The 21,606-nt window shown below is 37.1% G+C and overlaps 1 protein-coding gene across 4 annotated transcripts in view; it reads left to right on the forward strand.

The window, feature by feature from the left end:
• The window catches only part of BICD1 (BICD cargo adaptor 1), a 200,194-nt gene extending 180,134 nt beyond the window's left edge, over nucleotides 1-20,060 (forward strand). The window contains exons 9-11 of one of the 4 annotated variants that reach the window (XM_029205663.1): nucleotides 7,434-7,442; nucleotides 16,095-16,170; nucleotides 19,722-19,899. In XM_029205663.1, the coding sequence (XP_029061496.1) occupies nucleotides 7,434-7,442; nucleotides 16,095-16,170; nucleotides 19,722-19,809 (173 nt within the window). In that variant the 3' untranslated portion in view covers nucleotides 19,810-19,899. Of the gene's footprint in view, nucleotides 1-7,433; nucleotides 7,443-16,084; nucleotides 16,171-19,721 lie in introns of all 4 variants that reach the window. The other 3 variants (XM_029205665.1, XM_029205662.1, XM_029205664.1) reach the window with 3 other exon arrangements.
• The last annotated feature ends 1,546 nt before the right edge of the window (nucleotides 20,061-21,606 follow it).

Raw genomic sequence — 21,606 nt, forward strand, 5'->3', positions numbered from 1 at the left:
CCAAAAAAAAAAAAAAAAAAAAAAAAAAATGGCTTAGGGCAAAAATGGCTTCTCTTAATTCAAGAAAGCCATGCCTGGTTTTCTTTCTCCTGGAAGCCCCTGCCCCTAACTGCTTACAGTAACACCTGACGTAAAGAAGCAACTATAGAGTCTAATGAAATGTGAAATGAGAGGTGGTGGAGACTCGGAATCAAAACTGTGAGGAATATGAATGTTTACAAGTGTTTGAAATCAAAGAAGTTCAGCTCTACGCACAAGCCAGCGTGTCCTGTGTACATACATCCTGCTCTAACTGCCTGTGCTTCTTCATCCTCCCATGGTTTGTCTGTGGAAGGAGCTCGGTGAATGCTAATTGAGCTGACTTCCTGAACTAACAGCCTCAGTGGTTTTTTGCCTAAAGTGTGTTTTTTCCTATAGAGGCTCCTCCATTTTTGTGTGTTCCACTTCCCCATATACTTTCTTTTTCCACAGGATTCAATTCTTGAAATAGTAGAAGTGAACAGCATTCTGTTGAAACTTGTAATCGTTTAGGGTTGTATTTGCTTTTAACATAGCTTCTACAGAGTTTTCCCCGGCAGAGGAAGGCTTGAGCATTTTCTCATGCTACAGCATGTTGCCCTTAGTTTGGAATCTGCTAAAACAAAAGTTAATACAAAAATACTAATTACCAACCACATGTTTAAAAATACATTTTTCTGTCTTGCCCCAGTGTAATATGCAATCAAAAATTTGTTAAAAAAAATTTTGTTCAAATTTCCAAATTTTAGTGAATCAGATATGCTGCAAGAGTATTTTTCTCTTCTTCTGGGTTAGCTCTGATTCATTTTACAGTGGAAATTTGCAACACCCTTAAATTTTGTTTCAATTCTTTCAGTGTTTCTTCAAGTAGCAATTCCATTTTTACAGGAAGTCTTTTACTATAGAATGATCTTGGGTTGGAATGTGCGAAGAATGTCATCTGAGAGTTATATCTCTTCTTTAGATTCTGTCCATCTCTGTAATGACAGATACCTAATTGAAAACTGCGAAATACAGGAATTTATCTCATTTTTTTTCAAATAGCTCCATATTTGCTTTGTTTAGATAAATATCAAATATCCTCCAGTTTAGAGGAGTGTTTTGATTTTCATCCAGATAACTAGTTTCATATAAAAATATTTTGGAATTTTAAGATTTTTTTCCCTTCCTTGTTTTCTTTTGCAAAGGTTTTAAGCTAGATGTCTCATATATACCAGTTTTACTATCGTGTGCATAAATGCACAAAAATTATAAAGAGTTTTCTGATCCCTTGTCTCCACTGGGTAGAATTAGCCGCTTCGTCCTCTACTCCTCACTACAGACAGTACAGTCACAGTTTGTCTTAAAATCAGATTTCTCTATGAGTCTGTAAGCTTTTGGGCAGAAACCTTGCCTCTTTTAATCCCCAGGATCTTACACTGTACCTGGCACATAGTAGGCCCTCAGTTTGTTGGATAATTGGTAATTAGTCCAAATTTTCTACAGTATCTCAAAATATACAGCTTTCATATTCATCTCTATATGTAGTTCTTCCGATATACAGAATTATAGTGCATTTCAGATGTAGTTTAAAGTAGGTGATGTAATAAAATCTATATATAAAAATTGCGTTCGGAAAATTTTCGAATGAGTTAGTCATTTCTCTTACTATTTAACATAGGCAGCATATGTATCATTTGAAGTTTCTTTGTTTGGTTATTTTAATATATTATGCCTAAAAATCAAGGCAATTATAAGAAAATATTCACTTTTCTTTGGCCACGCCCCGCGGCTCGTGGGACCTTAGTTCCCCGACCGGGATCAAACCTGTGCCCCCTGCAGTGGAAGCATGGAGTCCTAACCCTTGGACTGGCGGAGAATTCCCCTGAAAATATTCACTTTAGAGGGCAAAATTTATGAACCCATGTAATACAGACCAAAATGTTGCATATAAATATATAGGCTTTCCTTACATATTACTTTCTCTTAATCTTTTTTTTAATAAATTTATTTATTAATTATTTATTTATTTTTGGCTGTTTGGGTCTTCATTGTTGTGCGTGGGCTTTCTTTAGTTGCGGCGAGTGGAGGCTACTCTTCGTTGCGGTGCACGGGTTTCTCATTGTGGTGGCTTCTCTTGTTGGGTAGCACAGACTCTAGGCGTGCAGGCTTCAGTAGCTGTGGCTCGTGGGCTCTAGAGCACAGGCTCAGTAGTTGTGGTGCACGGGCTGTAGGCGTGCAGGCTTCAATAGTTGTGGCACACGGGTTTAGTTGCTCCGCGGCAAGTGGGACCTTCCCAGACCAGGGCTCGAACCCGTGTCCCCTGAATTGGCAGGTTGATTCTTAACCAGTGCGCCACCAGGGAAGCCCTCTTATTCCTTTTTAAGCATATATGATTATATATGCATCTGAAAAGGAATAAGAGAAAGTAATAAGTATACTTATAGTTTTTAAGTATATTTTTCGATAGATAATGATTGTTCAAAAGTCAAAAGGTACAAAAGGGTATACAAAAAGAAAGTAGTTCTCTCTGCCAAAACTGTGCCCAGCCAAACTTGGATATCCTTTCAGAAACACTCTGTACATATACAAGCAAATATATATAAACTTATGCATATATAGTCACATATATGTATTTATATATGTATTAACAGTAACACTGGCACAGCCACAAACATCATTATGCATGCTATTTTTTTGTCACTTAATATATCCTGGCTTTTTTCCCCTTTTTATATTAATATTCATCTTTTTGTTTATTTTTAACTAGACGTTTGGAGGAGAAAGAAGATATACTTGAACCCTTTAAGAAAGCTTGAAATGTCTTTATGTGCAGAATTGACATATATCTTGTCAAACAATAAAATGACAGCTACAAGAATGTTTCACCATCTAGACCAGAGCTATTCAATAGAAAGATGATATGAGCCACATATGTAATTTTAAATAATCTAGTAGCCATATGAGAAAAAGTAAAAAGAAACAGATAAATTTAATTTTAATAATACATTTTATTTAACACAATATGTCCATAATGTTATGATTGCAACATGCAATCAATAGAAGCAATTATTAATGAGATTTTGCATCTGTTCTTCTTAGTCTTTGAAATTCAGTGTGCATTTTGCACTGACACCACATCTCAATCTGAACTAGCCATATTGCAAGTGCCCAATAGCCAGATTTGGCTGGTAGCTACTGTATTGGACAGTGCAGCTCTAGACCTTCTCACTTACCAATGGTTTTAACTGGATATAATAGAAATCTAATCATTAGCATCTAATTTTAAAATAAGATTTAAGGCGACACATGTTTAGGTTTTCTTTTAAAACGAAACATCGGACCAAATGTTTGCTATTACAAATTGATTCTGCTTCGTCTGTCTCTGGTAGCAATATTCTTTTAAACATTATAGATACATATTAAATGTTTGTATACCTTTCTCTATACATCTCCTTTATTTGTTTACTAGGTCTCCTTGCCAGTATAAGAATTTAATTCCTATTGTTCAGATATCCTAGGAAACCATATTTCTTAAATATTCTTAAAATAATAAAACAACTTAATGATTTTTTTAAATTGGTGTAATCAAGCTTGTAAAACGTCTATGTTATTTATTCAAAGCAGGGAGAGCCTGGAAAATGTTTACAATGCATCCTGCCAATTTTAAATGGCAGAGTTTAATGACACCGTATATAGACTGAAAACACATCAGACTCTTCCAAGGTGGGTTCTGTGTGTTTTCCCATTTCCAAGATAAAAGAAAAGATAAAGACAATACTAAGTAAACCATTCTATGGTACAGATTGCAGCCACTCAATAAATAATGCAATGATTAATGTAACATTTAATGACCACGGTTCTATCAGCATCTTTATTTTGTTTTATTTTTGGGTTTGTCTTCTACTCCCTCCTCTGTCAGGTATACTATCCAGAACTTGCATTTTCTTAAAAGATTTCATATTCAAAACCTGAGCACTGTAAGCACAATAAACTACGATAAAATGATGGAATTATTTAATTACTGAGGGATCAACATGAAAACCAACACTGCAGCAGTAATGTGCTTATTAAATTAGATTATATTTTCAATCCATGTTGACTCTTTTAATATAACTATGTCATATAACTCTTTTAGTATAACTATGCTTTGAAGTCTTTTAAGTTTTATTAAAATTTTAATAAACCCATGGAAATTAAAATTTTTAAATTAAGATCCTCAAGGAAAAAAAACTACAATCTTTCTCTAACATATCCATTAAGTGAAAGAAAATATACTTATTTGATGTTCCTAATTGTTACATATTTAGGGCAAAAGTGATCACATTATGCTTGTGTCCACTAGAGTCCACCCATGTGGTGAAGAGAGAGGCCTCCAGAAGGGGGCTGAGTCTGGAGGGATGATGGGGAGGCACAGGTGGGCTGAGACACACAGGAGGCACAGGACGTTGCAGGCAATAACTACCTTCCTCCCTTGACCCTGCGCAAATGATACTTCTGGCTCACTAAAAAGTATCGAAAGGCAGGTAGAAAACTCGAAAGAGTCAGGCGCCTAGATCATAGCTTCTGATTCAGACTCACTGAAGTGACCAATCTCTGCCACCAAAAGACAAACTAGTCCGAACACTGAATTTTAAAATTGCATGTTATCTCACCACCTTCTACCTGTTCATGCCCCCCGCCCTCAAGTCAGAGAACAGCCTTTATTCCACCAAACTGCAGTCAATTACTTACCTACAGCACTTAACCCTTAGTTTCTTTGGTATCCTTTGTGCCAGGGAGTAAGGTGGTACAACCGTCTGCCGTTGGCATGGCCCTGCCTTCAGATCCCAAAGCCTCCCCATGCAAAGAAGAGGTTTAGTACTCTGTTGTGATGGGCAGCTGGGGGCTCTCCCTCATTGTATTCCAGGGGAAATGGCCATCAGCTATGCTATACTCCTCACACTATTTAATCCAACTTGCTGGCACTAGTCTATTGAATTCTACTGTTTGTCCTCCCTATAACTACATAACGACCTCTATTATAAAAATGCTCTGATTATAAGCATTCCCTGGGATGTTATATTCAAACTGCAGCTTTCAAAGGGACGTCTTTTATCTACAAGGAATACTAAGAAAAACATAATTTAAAAAGCCATAGTAGGGGCTTCCCTGGTGGCGCAGTGGCTGAGAGTCCACCTGCCGATGCAGGGGACACGGGTTCGTGCAACGGTCCGGGAAGATCCCACATGCCGCGGAGCGGCTAGGCCCATGAGCCATGGCCGCTGAGCCTGCGCGTCCAGAGCCTGTGCTCCGCAACAGGAGAGGCCACAACAGTGAGAGGCCCGCGTACTGCAAAAAAAAAAAAAAAAAAAAAAAAAAAAAGCCACAATAGAAACCTGGGGAAGCCAATCTTTAGGTTAACACCTGTAGGCTCTCTTCTGCATTTATAAGGACATGTGGATAGCTATAGTGAAGGAATACTGAAGGAGCTCTCTCAACTCTGAGTCTCTCTGATTCAACGAATACAAATTATTCTCTCCATGACTGGGACTGGAGTTCATTGTGTACAATCCATGTTTCTAAATACACTTGTAAGTAAATATATTAAAATATCTCAGCACCATATAGTATAGTTCCCATTAAGAAAAAGTAAAATTCCCATTATCTAATAAACAGAGCAAACTTTTTTTTGGACAATTTAAAGTGTCTATGTGTTATAAACTGACTATACAAGTCGGGAAAGAGCAGAGTTCCAGAATTCACGCTGAATTCTTGCAGTGTGCTAATACTTTGCTTTCCTTCCCCAAACCGATGAGGTTCAATTTCTAAAAGTATACCTATATCATTACACTGGATATGGGGGCCACTGATTTCATTGAGAAATGCTTCTCTGGTACCCATCAACATGGCAGCCAACCAGACTCTTCTGAGGCATATTAACAGTTTGGGGGTGGCCTTTGTACACGCTAAACCTGGCTTCAGTGGCTCTCCTGGGCTGTTAGCGAGTTGGGCAGGGTCTGAAGAAGCAGCCGAGTTCTGGCTGGGAGCATGGTGCCAATGATGAGTAATTCTGATGCTCACAGAAAGCCTATGCTTGCTACTTCCTATTCCTTTGTTTTCAGTTATGTAGTGAAAATGTAGTTCCTTACACTTATACCTAGACTACTTAAAGTGACCTAGGCGTTGAACCTATGCAGCTAATCAACCAGAAAGATTCACAGTGCACTGTACTCATTACACAACAATGAAGCATCCTTCCACCCTCTTGTTTTCTTCTTGCACAGCTGTGTGTCGCTTCTTCCACACATCCTTCTCTTTAGTCATCTGTTGATGCTTGTTTGACTTTCTTGGCTGTTTCCCAGTGTATTATGCCTGAAAGGTATGAGAGGAAAAAAAAAAGCACGACTCAAAATGGTTGACTTTATTGCTTTCTATTGTTTACTAAAAAAGTAAAGTCATAAAGATGTCATATAACCATTAATTTCATTGTCACCTCTCAGCCAAAAAAAAAGTCATTGATATACTCTCCATATCACAAATTTAAAGTTTTTGTGAACTGTATATGTAAAAGCCAAGTTTGTTTTGGCTATGCTCATTACTGGACTCTGGAGATTTTCTCCCTCCCTTCCTTCCTCCCTCCCTCCCTCCCTCCCTCCCTCCCTTCCTTCCTTCCTTATGGTTTTTTTTTTGTGTGGTTTTTTGGTGTATACATTATTTTTATGTCAGTTTAGTGTGCCCAGTTCACAAATCAAGTCTCCTTTTTGGGGACTGCTTCTTGAGCTGGGCCTGTCAATGTGACCGCAGTTGTCAGTGAATGTTCTCGAGAGTTGGACTAGATTAGATTGTTACTCTTAAAATAATTATTTAAAAGAAACTAATATAACTTCAAATATTTGCATTTATATGATTTAAAATTTTATATGAAAATATATACATTTACTTTGCAAGATAATGATTTCGAGCAGAACAGTCATTTTAATTAAACCTGCTTTTGGTGGATATAAAATTCGTACTTTTTTTAGCTGAAGAAGATATACTTTCCTCATGTTAAGGACTTTTTTGCTGCTCTGATGCTGTTCATCTACTACATTTTTGCTCTAAACTGAGCCTTACCTCCCAATTCTTCATTGCACTTAAGATTTTGTCTTATTAGCAATGGAAAATCAGTCTATGATCAGTTTGGGTCATAAGAACTGAAATTAGAAATTTAGAGTAGGAAGAGGTACCCTATATGGATGCTGCTTAGTTCATGTTAAATACCTATTTCTGGCTTCCCAGGCAGTCCCAGCTCCACCTCTATTCATAGGATCCTATAAAAACAAGAAACAAACAAACAAAAAAGTATACTAGAGTCATTTACTCTGAGTAGGTATTTATGGAATAAGCCATTATGACAGTAGAATCAGTTAAACATAAATTTTTTTCTCTTTTTATGCACTACTTGACATCAAAAGCAAAAAGAGGTAAGTTGGCTATAAACCTGAGTGAACCTTATTTTCTTTAATAGATTTATTTCTGAAGAGCTTTGCTTCAATTAAATTTCTACAAATCAAATACTTTTACATTAGGAAGCTTGTTATTGTAAATCTTCATTCTTTTCTTTGAGAACTGAATAAGCACCTTCTGTAAACTTGTATTTTAAAAATATTTAAATATATTGCTTTTCCTTTAACCAAGTTATACATATGGTTTAATTTTCTTGTGAGGAATTTTGGTTTAGTTTTGGGGTTTCTGAGTTGTCCCCCCTCCCCAAAATATGGATTACATGTTATAAGTATTTCTTCTTTTCTTAAAAAAAAAAAGCCAAGAAACAAGTGACATTGGTGATAGTCTATAATTTTCAGATCCATCGCTTTACAGAAGAGGATTCCCTGAACCTCTCAGGATATTTTCTAGTTTTGATTTTTTTTGAAATGACTATATATATATATATATTAAATAAGCAAATCAAACACATTTCACTGAGTGGTGTCTCAAATATTTTTCTTGTTTGGGATGTATTTTCACTTGATCTTTTTAGCAGGTTCTTGTTTGTAGTTTAACTTATTTCTCTTTTGTTTCTTTTTGATGGTGAATTAATTCTGACATTTAAAGGTATAGCTGGTCTTCATCTGATACATGCTATTATTGATGTTGTTTAATGAGAACAGACCATCATACCATCCTGAGTTAACTTTGTGCCAGCTGACATTGTTCTTGGGAAGGTCATTTCAGAACAAAACGTTATTTTCTAAAAGGTACTTAATTGGTGTAAGAATCTGGCAACAAAATGTACTTTTACCTCTTGGTGCCACTGTATTTAATTACCCTCTTCCCCTGTATCTTCCATGTCTTCCTACATAGGCTGTTAATTACACACATGCTCATGGTTTAATTTTAAGTTGTCCAGAAGCAGAAAGTTGACGATACTGCAGGGTATTTTTATAATTCTCTTTTGCAAGGTTTGAAATAAATATAGACTTTTTAATATTGCTTTGTTTTATCAGCTAGTCATATGATATTCCTCAGGACAGCAAATGGAAAGCTGGGTGAAAGTTTTTGTCTAATCCGTAATCACTGAAAAGTCTACAAACGCTCCTCCTCGTTAGCAAGACATGCTCTGATTCTACATTGTGGAAGACAGTTTTAATGCTTGTCCCCAAAGTATGATAAACTATGCACAGTTGTCATTTATATGAAGGCAGAGCCAGATGTTTTTAAAGATTTGTCACCAAGTCATATTTTTGCATTGTCTATCCTGAAATTTTTTTATGTGTTTCAACAATTCTGTCTGCATCGTTCCCTGGAAATTTTTAATGAATAATGATTGTCTCTGACTATAAAGGATATAAATAAATAATGGGATTTGCTGTGTTAAACACTGATGTTAAGTTAAGGCTGAAGTGTCTGGTGACATAAATTAGCAGATTACGTCCCCGAGTAGCTGGAAATTGTTATTGTCTTATCTGTAGATACTTTCAGAGAAACTCATGTGATATGTTTGGCAAAAAGGGATGAGATAGCAACTCTATGTGTTGATTATAAAATGCTAAAAGTTTTTCACAGCTATCCATTTTTACTAGTGCCAATGTACAATTAAATTCATCATTACGTTTTTGAAAATATTTCAGCTTTTCCTAACTACTGTTTATATTCACGCAAATGTTTCTATCTCATTATTTTCTTTATATAATGTTCCTATCTTAAAATTTTTCTTATTTTTTTCTTAAATTCTCTACTGTATATGTCTGTTTTTTCAGTTTATGTGTATAGGCATCCATAGGTCTACTTAAGTGTTCAAGTTATTACTGCGAGGAGAATGTATTTTGATGCTTCTTTCCATTAACTCTTCTGTTAATTCACTAACACACTATTAGTCATTTTGTAGATTTAGTGAGGAATAATTTAGTATTGATGTTATTTGGCATATTTTATATAATGGCAATTATAATTATTTTCAAGATTTATACATCAAAGTCTTAAAATTATTGAAGAATAATCAATCACCTGATATCACTAAATTAGCTTTAAAATCTTTATCAGAGAGTATTTTCTCTTTCTTATTCCTTTTATTAGGAAGATATTGTTATGATGACAGGAATGTCTAAATTGTACTCTTTCTGCCTCAAGTGGATCCCTCACACAATGACATTAATAATGTAACTAATAAACAAGTCTAATGATCCTTTAGGGGAGGCAAAGTCAGTATATTAGCAGCTTTTTTGTATCACATGCAAATCCCCGAAGGAAACTACTGTGGGGAAACAAAGAATTATAAGGCAGTGTCCTCTCTGCTGTCAACTGCATAGCGTGACTGAGGAATTTAGATACACTGCAAGAAAGGCAGTGGTCAAAAACTGTGTACGAGAAATGCTGAAGGAGATGAGATAAGTGCTAACCGAGTTTAGGGGAAGCAGACACTTCCTTCTTGGGTGGTCAGGAGTAAAGACTGAAACTTGTTAGTTCTGAATACTCCAAGAGAAGAGAAGAGCATTTTAGATGAACGTAATAATAGGAGCAAAGACTTGTTGAAATGATCTTATTATATGGTCTATTTGGTCTTTTTAATTTCATTGTTGTTAATTGCAAGGACTTTGTTTCTTGAAGCTGAAAATCTCAAGGTCATCTTGACTCCTCCCTTTAGCGCTCATGTCTTATCGATGACCAGTTCCTGTTCACGGATGTGAAAGAGGATGCTTTCACAAACATCCTCTCACCCGATCTGCAAGATTTATATTTAATGTCCTCACTTAACAGAAAAGCTGAGACTCAGAATGGTGAAGTCACTTCTTCAATGTCCCTCAGCTACTGGTTGGTGGAGCAGGGATCAAAACATTAAGATCTCTCTGATGGACCTAAATCTTATGCTGACATGGAGGAAAGTTGAAGAGCACAGAAGAAAGAGAATAGAGAATAATGAGGAAGGCAAAGAGACCATAAAAAAATTGCTGCAGAAGCATCATTGGCAAATGGAAGGAAATTGTGATGTACCCATTATCCAGTCCCATGAATTATTGTGTAAAACCCTCACTTAAGCCCTGAGTGTGTGCATAAGTATGTCAGTAATTAATTGTGGAGAGCACCTTTGTGCTATTATCCACAAATATTCAGAATTTCTGAGTTGGGAAACAAAAAAATGTTATGCAATTTTTCTATCTCCACCTCAGTGCATAGTACATAAAAATGTATATTTTATACTAACATAATTACTCAAATTTCACATTCTATCGTCAATTTGGTTTCTTCCAAGACTGATTTGACTACTTTAACTTCACTCTAAAATGATTTTTGCCAAAAAGAAAGTCTGCTGAAATTCGAGTACAGATTTTCAGTTAGAATTTGTGCTTCTGTATTCCTTTTCCAGTGGGTTTCCTTAAATTAAAACATATTTATTTATTTCAACCCTTGGCCTGCTTAGAGTTGAAAAGAATCAAGGTCATAATTATCACATTTTCTGACTTGAGAGAGAAAATAAAAGGAAGAGGAAGTTAATATGGTAGATGACAGAATAGAATCTAAAAGATGCATCAGGTAGGAAGAGGTGAAACATTTTAGAGATTAACATAACGTTAAAAGTATATAAAATAGGGCTTCCCTGGTGGCGCAGTGGTTGAGAGTCCGCCTGCCGATGCAGGGGACATGGGTTTGTGCCCCGGTCCGGGAAGATCCCACATGCCTCGGAGCAGCTGGGCCCGTGGCCATGGCCGCTGAGCCTGCGCGTCCGGACCCTGTGTTCCGCAACGGGAGAGGCCACAACAGTGAGCGGCCCGCGTACCGCAAAAAAAAAAAAAAAAAAAAAAAAAGTATATAAAATATTGCATTGAAATTCCAGACACCGTAAGTACAGGATGGAGGAAACATGACTTGACAGCACCATCTTTAAGCAAAGTAAGCCCATATGAGATAGCAGTGTGATGTGGCTGCCCAAGAATGCCACGCAGGCTTCTGCTCTTTAAGTAGAATCAGGATGTCTCAGATGAGCAGGACTCTGCCACCCCTGTCCAGCTGCCACATCTTATCACTCATGGTTTCCTCCCTGAGCACCTCATTTTTAGAAGGTTGTACATAAACTGGAGTATGGTTAGAGAGCAAAGATGTGGGTGTGAGAGGTTGAGATCGTGTCCTGTGAGGAAGAACTTGGATTACTTGGCCTGAGGAAAACTCAGGGGACAGAAATCGTTTTCATGGGAACGTGTGAAGCGCTTGATGGAGTTTATGGTCATGAAGGAAGGAGATGTGGTATGGAAAATAAGACATCACGAAATGGTTAGGTTGCATTAGTTCTCAAGTCAGGAAAACCAGGGGCTGGGGTGCAGGCCATTCTGTAGAAGACTGTTAGCCACAGAGAGCTGCTGCTCTGCCCTCCTCAGAACATCCAGGCACCAAGGAAGCCATCCCTGCAGCAGCACACTGTCCTCATCAACTCCCTCCACTGCCATCTGAGCCATGTGTGAAGCCCAAAACATAGAAGTGTTCCTGCCCCCCCCATGAGGCTCTCCCCCCTATCCCGATCAGTCACCAGTGGGCCCATGCAGTCACTAAGGCACTGACTTTTAGAAAATGGGCTAGTTTTCTAAATTGCATCGAAAAGTTTAAAAATAGTAGACGCCTGAGGAAAAACCATATGACAAGACTTTCTCTTCCTGCCAATGAAATTCATTAATTTCAGCCACCTCTTCATAGAAACTGGATATTATCCCCATTCCTGCACCTTTTATCTTGCTTTGTGTTTTTGAGGTGACTAGTTGCCTTCAAATTATGGTCAACTGTCTGATGAAGTTCTTATGTTTCTTTGACAATATGTGTCTGATAGTTTCTAGAGGTAGCTGGCGTCAATTCGAGAGACAAACAGAGTAGTGAGTAGAAAATAGGCCTTAGCATTGGAAAAGTTTAACTTTAAATCTTTGCTCTGCCACTTCTTAGCTGGTGATCATGTATTAACTTAATCAGTGAATGTTTGCGGAGACCGTACTGTGATGCCAAGCTCTGTTTTTGGCGGGAGAGATCATGAAAAATGTCAAAGAAAAATCTAGTCTCAGAATACATGAGATTTTAATATAGTCCCATAGATCAAAAATACTTATTTTCCTTATGATAGGAATAGTGCAAATAACAACTCCAGAGTGTTGCTGAGACTTAAAACTAATATAAAGTTCCTAGGAGAAATTACATCATGTTGATTCACCAAATAATTTCCTTCCTTCTTTCTCACCAGATAATTTCCTTCCTTCTTTCTCCCCTTTTCTACCTTCCTTTCTACTGGAGGCCTTTGTTTAGGGAGGAATGTCAAATAAGTTCCTGTGTATACCAGGACATATAGATGTGTTAAACAATAATATCCCTTATTCACCTCTGCCCTTGAGGCACTAACAATCTCTTGAGTTCTGTGACAGTTCTCAGGCCTATGGCCTTATAATATAAATGTACAGTGTTATCTAATTCAGTTCTGAGCGTTTCAAGTAAACACTTTAATTTTATAAGATATTTTATTACTATTAGTAGAGGCCATAAAGAGTTTATAGTTGCTAGGAAGTTCTTTTGCTAATTTGCTCATTTGTTTTCTAGGTGTACAACCTAGATGTCACAACCTCCAGGAAGCATTTTCTGACTACTTAGATTAGTGAATTGTTTCTGCTCTGAGATCCCTACATTTCCCTATCATGGGAAGCATTGCAGTGAGGTGTCTTAAAATCTAATTCAGCCCTTGGATCATACAATCCTGGATTCAAATTCCAGCTCCACCTCTTAGTGAACTTTGGCAAGTTACTTAACCTAGGTCCCCCTTTCCTCATTCACAAATTGGGATTAATAAAGCAAGGTTAAAGGAGAGCACACATAGTAAGTGCCTGCACAGTGCCTGGCACATGGTGAGAAGTGAATGAGTGCTCAGTGCTCCCACCACCACATCTCATCATCATCGCCATTACCATCATCATCGCCATGACACTTTGTTTGTTGAATATGCTTGTCTTTCTCAATTGACCAGGGACCATGTCTTCTGTTTTCCTTTTATCTCTACCACCTCACACAGTTTTAGACACATAATTGGAGTTTAGTAACTTGCTTGCTGAATGGTTGAAACAAATTCTGGTGGCCCCAGATGACAGCAGTGGCTTCTGGTGTTCTGAGATGCCTCCTCCTTAAGTCACATACTTCTCATCTTTTATGCCCTCAAAAGCAATGAGATGAGGCCTAGTTCCTTCAAGAATGAGTCTACCAGAGTAGATCCTACAAAGAACAGGTAAGATCATGTAAAGCCCACAGCATCTCATAGCTGGAAGGGACTTTCTCAATCTCTCAACCCACCCCTTTCATTTTACAAAGTACCTGCTAAATACACATGGGTTAGCCAAGTCCATGACTGGAAGACTGTTGATCACAGAAGAGGAATTTAGAAGACAATTGAGTCAGAGCGATTAGCTATTTTTCAAATTTCTTTTTTTTTTACTCTTTCACCATCTTATCTATGGAATTTGTTTTTATTCTTTAAGGATAACACTTAGCTAAGTACTTATAAATAATAAATGCAAAGTAATAATAATAATTAACCAGAGGTGATATAACTAAAGAGGGAAAAACTGATATTCACTACAAATGTAAGAAATATCCACCACATATTAAACACTTCATTAAGAGAGTCCATTGTGGTCCTGCTCACCTGTTTTCTAAATTTCATCACAAAGCATATTTCAAATGAACAATAATCTGTGACTACATTAGCAAAAAGAAAAAAAAATCTAATGTGAGAGATGGAAAAGAATTTAGACCATCTAAAAACTCTAATTACTCTAATTCTGGGGCTTGCCATTCCACAGAGGTCAGAACTTTGCTATAGAACAGCTTTATTTATACCTTCCTGGCAATAGGAAAGACAGGCCAGATTCCCAAGTGTTCACATTCATTTGTATTCATTGCATTTACTCAAATATAACAGAAGAGGGCAGCACACATCTGGTTAACTTAAACATGTCTGGTGGCCACATCAAAATAGTTGTCTAAATTTGTCCAACAATTCCTAAATTATCCCTTAGCACAGCTGTTGAAAAAGGTGAAAAGAGCATAAAGGAATTCATCCTTTAAGACTCCTGAGTTTCTACAAAAGGGAATCATTGAGCTAATCAAGCTGCAAAATGGAAAAACAAAGACTTAAATAAAAAATAGAAAGTATTCTCCAAAGCTAAGAAAATGGAAATATTTTTTACATTTGAAAGACTTTTACTGAGTATGATAATCTGAACACCAGTTACTCAACGAATCAGATCTTGCTCCTATTAAAAAACAATAATTAATAAGTTACTCTGCAACAAAGACCACCTTATAAAAGGGTCTCTGTCTTCAGTGATGTTCTCTTGAATGAACTTAAATCAAGCCTATCTTATATTCTACTTTGCATCACAGACAACTTTAGTGTGTTTGCAATGTCTTATACAAAAGCATGAGCAATTTTCATGAATTTTGGTATTCTGGAGTTATACAAGCAGGTTTTGTTACAATAGAGAACATGTTGGCTTTAGAACAAGTGATGCTTAGATTCAAGCCTTTGAACATAAATTTCAGTAGAGGCTCATTAATTCGACTTTAAATCCAGAATTTGTGGTAACTTGGCTTAAATATTACATATATAACATATAGGGAAAGAGGTTTGCTAAGCAAATACATAGTCTAAGCAGTTAGCAAGAGGAAATGCTGCAATTATTTAAGAATAATTGAATTTTTAATTCTAATTTTAACTTTTTTGCAAAATCTTTTTTGCAGAAATATAATGTATGCATTTCTAACTAGCTTCGCAGGTGATCCTAGTACATCAGCCTGATACCAGTAAACAGACTGCTCTTTGATTATTTTAGAACACCCAGCACATGGTCTTTCTTGGAGTAGATGAGTAACATAACTGATCAGCTAAAGCCTGAACTTTTACTAGCTAGTGCTTTGTCAACCTAGTGTGAGCTATATTGTATGACTTCTTTTTTTTTTATTGTATGATTTTAAAATGACAAAAATAAAAGTAGATTTCCCATTCAGGTTAGCTTTCTCAGTCAGTTGCTGACAATTTAATATATATAAAATAAACATTCTAAGATTTCTAACAATTCTTGCTTTTGATAAATAAAACCTATTTTCAGAAAACTGTAAAGATGATTTCCTTCTCTAATATCCTACTATTGATCATGGAAAAGTTTGTATTGCATGCTTTTCTCAATGTACCTATGGGATTGACAATATGCTGGTGTGTCCGACAATGCGTACCATTTTGGAATAGCAAATCTAACTGCTGAGCAAGTAATTACCATCATGTTCAGGTTCAGAACTTGAAGATCTTTCATTATGTTAATAGATCCCTTATTTTTAGATGTAGCTAAATACCAAATATGAATGGCCACGTATGTCCTAAGGTACTTGAGAACTCTCAGAACTAACTTTGTGTCACTAATTTTTAAATACTGTATTTAATTAAGGAAAAAGCCTTGTCTTTTCTATTGGCATCATTCAGGGGAAAAAAAAAAGCTTAATCCAGATGTTTCTATGTGAATGCACATTCCTCACTAAATCTCTCAGGCAGCTGCTTAAGTTATTGTTACTAACACGTTGCTCTGTTGTCTCTTCGTATACGTGTCTAATTTATCAGTTTCTTATAGATTGTCAGCAGCCTGCTGCCTCCGTACCGCCACAGCGCTCACAACTAGCCGGGGGGCAAGACTGCCCGACTCTCAGGTAAATTCTGATGTCCTCACTCTCCCCACCCAGTTGCACATCAGTTCCATAGACCCCCAAGCTCTCCTTTCCCACATCATGACTGCCTATACATAATTATACTTGCCACATTTTATTTCAATTATGGGCTACACAGACACATACTGGACTCCTGAAGTCCACACATGCCCACTGAAAATGCAAGAGAGCTAGAGTTCATTTTACTGGCCACTGGCACGTAGCCTAAGGCGGCCTTCAGCTCCCCTGTGTGGGTAAATACTTGGTTAGCCCAGCATTTCATTACCATCCAAAATATAAAACCTGGAATTGCTTGTCTTTTGTCCTCAGAATATATTTCCCCGGCAAACAATTAGGAAGGATATAAAGCATATCTGATGTCTGTTCCAAGACAACTTTATGAAAGTGTTTCTGTTTTCTGTCCACTCAGTACGCTCAATGAAACTGAAATTGAAAGGTAGAGAAAACCTTGTAATTGGCATTCAAAAAAAGAATATTTGCAGTGATAGTGCCTTTTATGTAAGATTAACTGAAGAATTTTAAAGGCAGGTCTACATACTCCCTGGATGCTAAACTGGAGAGTTTGCTAAACAATTTCTTTTCCAGTGAAAGCTTTGCAAATCCATTATGAACTTACCTTTATGGTAAATTCCACAGACGAACTTCCACACATCATCAGAGCACCCCATCAGGACCTAATCATTTTCTTGAAATCCTTCATCTCCAGTTATTTGGCCTCCAATGGTGTCTAGTTTTTATAGTCTGGTTGTGGCTGTTATAGCCTGCTTGTTGTTCTCTCCTTATTTTAATATAACTGTTGCTCTTCTCCCAGGGCAAGGCTTCTGTTGAGTAAGGGCAGGCCCAGACATACTTCCATGTATGTCTGAGGAGTAGATGTCAGTAGCAGGCTGCATGTGGTCATGGGTTAGAGCTGAGAGCTGGGGAGCCGCAAGTGCTCCCTGGAAACACAGCAGCAGCCAAAGCCCCAGTGATGACTTGGTCTCTCAGGTGGTTGTGCAGCCAGCTATTTAAGTGGGACATCAAGTGAGCAGGAGAAGTTATGTGATTAAATAGGCTCCAAGCCAGCATCTTCCAACTGATGTCTCAGCCTGCTGTTTCCACCACTTCCAGCAACAGGTTTTTACTTCAGGAAAGTTCTTCGTTAACATACAAACGCCATTAGTAATTTCAGTCATTAAGTAACTGAATATAATTATAAATGTTCAAACCCATTTCAGTGGGATCCTATGTGTATAATGTAGAAGGACGTGGGCTCTTAGCCTGCAGTCCGTTCTCCACAAAGTGCCCCCACCCCACCCAGGGCCTGGGACAGTGCCAGGCGCGCAACAGAAGTTCAGGGAGTGAATGAGCTCTGGAATCACATTACTGGGTTTGAATGGCGCCTCGCCTCTGACACCTACTAACTGCGTAATCTTGGAAAGTTGCTTTTGCTGGCTAAGATTTCGTTTCCTTACTTGTAAAGTGAGAAAGAGAATGGCTACTGGGAGGATTCAGCAAGGCACAGGCCTGGGCCACAGTGTGCTCTCAATAGCTGTTACTACCACTAACCGTTCTTAGTACCTAACCATTCCTTAAGACAGAAATCTGCTGTCTCTCATAACCTCTCTAATTTGAGAAGGCTACTGTATTAAGTGTTTCAATTAGATAAGAAATGGAAAGGCTAATGAGGAATCTTTTTAAGTTTAATAATTTATTTCACCTTGCTTTTTTTTTGAGAACCAGTTTGACTAAATGATTAGGACTTATTATGATTAAATGATTATGATTATTATGATTAAGTTATTTGACTAGAACTTATCAAATACAGTATTTACATTCAAGAAGTGATTCCTCAATCTGTAAACCAAAAATATGCTTCTGTCACATAATATACACAGTGCAATTGTATTTTATGCAAATTAAAAATAGCAATACTATAATATGAAATATTTATAATCTATCACTTTAAGAAATCTGAAATAATAAAAAAAATTTTATTTATCATGAAACGACACAATGTGTTGGGCCGAGGTATAACCCATGTTTAAGCCATTACTACACACTTCAGCTGGTCAAACAGAAATGCTTGCCTTCCTTTATCAAGAGAGTATTGAACTCCATGGGTCTTCAAACACTTACGCCTCTTGTACGATGTGACCACCCTGTGCTACTTGCCGTAACTTACGCTGAATAACATGTTTAGTCCCCTAAAAAGAAACTCATTCTAAATCATGCAGATTTAACAGAAAGAAACTCCATTAGGTCTGTGGGAAAGTCTATCTGCTGCTCTATTCCCCGGGCCATCTGACTCTTTCTGGAGGATGGAGGAAGAATCCTGTCATGCAGTATTTTCTTAGTCCTTGTGTTGAACCTCTAGCTCTCCCATGTTTACCTATCACATTTTAAAATAGATAGGAAAAATCATTTTTATCACTGCTTGTCCTAACTAGTGCAGAATAGCATATCTCCATTTAAACTAAATTTATAGCAGTTCAAAGAGTTTGGGAAGTCAGGGTGACCCCAAGCAGAGCAGTATTGTACATAATTATGATTCTGTATTAAAACTCAAGAGATATACATAGTATACCAAAGATAAAAATTGTTTAATGCTCATTTTTAATGACTTGAATAATAGTGTTAGGTTTTTTAAAATTATGATTAAATTAATAAATAACAATAATAAACCTTGAATAGCTTTCTCACGTAACACTCCTGGCAGAAATTATTCTATGGTTTCAAAGTATAAAGGAAAAAAGCAGAGTTTTAAAAAAATGCCAATCTTTTTCAATTAAAAAAAAATACCTATAGTGTGATTTTCCCCCTACTGGTCACATTTTAAGAGGTCTGAACCCAAATCTGTTTTGTAGTATTACTTTAGGAAATTCAATGATTTTGCATCCTTATTCTCCAATACTTTTCAGCAAGACGTTGATGAGCCTGAGCATCTCTGTGTTCATTTAAACTGGAGGCTCTCAGACATGGTCATTTTGGAAGTCTGCATTATATACTTGCTCTTCTGTCATATTTACACTACCAAGCTAAAGCAGGTAGGGGGAGCCCTTAGAGCAGATCAGACTTCCACAGGCAAATTAGTTCTCCTATTGAATCTACCAGAGAACTGTAGAATCCTCTAAAACCTTGGTCCAGCATGTCCGTGTCCCCAGGAACTTCTTTGAAATGCAGATTCTCAGGTCACACCCCAGACCTATTGAATCAGAATCACTCCCGGTGATTGCTATGCAATCATTAAAGTTCGAAAAGAACTGATCTAAAGAAATCTTGCAACTAACCCAGAGACCTAGGGGAATGAGACTGTGTGAAGAAATTGAAAAGAGTGATTGCTGGGGAGGCGTTCACATACTATTTCCCCAGTGCATTTCATTTTTCTTTTTGGGGGCATTTTTTTGAAAATCTGCAGTTGTCTTGGCATGCTTTAGATTTAAGCCATTTTCTGTGCAAAATTCCTGTGAAAAGAATGTCTGTTGAACCCTTACAACTGTGTCTAGCCCCTTGTAAATGCATTTCTGGCTGACATGCTTGTTTCTCATTTGCAGTCCTGACATAGCTCTGCCCGATGAGCAGCCACATTCCAGCTCTCAGTGCGCCCCTCTACACTGTCTCTCCAAGCCTCCTTACCCCTAGTCTTCATCTCCCGTGGACGAATACCTGGGGTGAATGTTTTGTAGCCACACACAGGATACTGCCCAAGATCCAGCGCGTGTTTTCTTCTCGGTGGTTAGATGTTTGATTGAATTAATGGCCATCATTTTGCAAGATGAGAGGAAGTTGGGAAGAATAACACAAAGCACAGACTCCGGTGTGATAAAACACTTTATGGTTTCTCTAAGTCACAGATAAACTTCTGCAATCAAATGGCTACAGTTCAGTTAAATCAAAATAAACGAAACAGGAAATATGTATCTCAGATGGCTGGCTTTACCTCGATAGCTTAAGAGAGACCTCAGACAATGTAAAATACATATATTGTAAAATCATCTTTCCTTACACTTCAAATTCAGCTACAGAAGTTGATTCTAATTTTTTGGTCATTGATATTTACTTTGTACTTTATTTGCCACATGATTTATGTCTATAAAAATCATTTCTATGAGAGATGAACTTCATTTATTTTAAAATACACATAATTTGCTCAATTAAGTATGATTTTAATTTAGTCTGAAATCTGGAATTGGCCAGACTGGTCATTTTTCTTGCACAAAATGATAAATGAGGTGCATCGGAATGTTAACAATAACTGTATTTTGCTGCTACACTGATATTGTTTATGCACTTACTTTCTAATCGGTAGCTCATTGTCTGCTGTTTTTTCTGTTTTTTTTTTTAACTAGAATTCTTCACTGGACATTATTAAGTAAATCTAACAAAGAGACTATGTTATGATTCATTGACTTATTCAACTTTTGATGGCATCTTTAATTTTTTTTTAATTGCAGACAAGTAGATGCACTGGTGCTGCTCCTTTGTGTGTGTATATGTGTGTGTGATAATGTTAAAGAAGGCTAAATAACGTGAAGGGAAAAAAATGGTGTGTTTATTTAATGACCAGAATTTTTTTTACTTCTCCCCAATTCAGGGTCTACTATGAGTATTTCTTGTTACAAGGTATCAAGTATAAATGGGAAAAATATATGCATATGTAGATGTAAGTTAGCCTTTGGTTAATTAATTTACCCAGAAAGTGTTCAAATTCTGATTAAAATTGTATGTTTTGTTGTTGTTAGGTTTTTTTCATAATGCATCTTCCTTGCCAAAAAAACAACAGGTAATAAACCTTAGCTCACTGTCTACTTTTGACAAACACTCAGGTGCCTACAATCATTATGTTATATTGAGACAATACATGTTCCTAGTTAATTTACAGATTCTGCTGAGTAACTTTTATGACTTAATTTAAGGCAGTGGATTTTCACAGCAAAATTTATTTTGCACATAATCTGACAAACAAGGAAAACAGCTAATTGAGCTGAAAGGTCTAACACTCTTGGGCTGCTTATATCAAGTGCTGCCCACACACCTGCTCCTATCCCTCATTCCTTGTCTAGTCAGGTAGCCTTAACTTGTTTAAAACCATACCGGTTTGACCTTTTCGTGTAATGATATCTGTAACTTCTCTTTAAAACAAAACAATCCTCACTATTAACACAAAAGGTAGTTAACAATGCAGGGCTCTAACAATGGCGATCCAGTAGGAGCCACTCAGCTTACTTAGTGGAAGTGGTGGAGCACTAGTAGAGTGGCCCATCAAAGGTGGCAGCCAGTCGGCAAGTCATAAAGCACAGAGCAGGAGCTCTCATCAGTCGTACACCTATTAAGTAGTGGTCACTGTTACCAAAGCAACCAAGGGATTTTGAATTCCTCATATGAGTGCTGTTTTCAACAGTGTCATTTATTATGCAACTTGCAGTAGTTGGAAATCTT

The sequence above is a fragment of the Monodon monoceros genome, unplaced genomic scaffold (assembly GCF_005190385.1).
Source record: "Monodon monoceros isolate NGI ecotype Baffin Bay Population unplaced genomic scaffold, NGI_Narwhal_1 Super_Scaffold_6, whole genome shotgun sequence".
NCBI lineage: Eukaryota > Metazoa > Chordata > Mammalia > Artiodactyla > Monodontidae > Monodon > Monodon monoceros.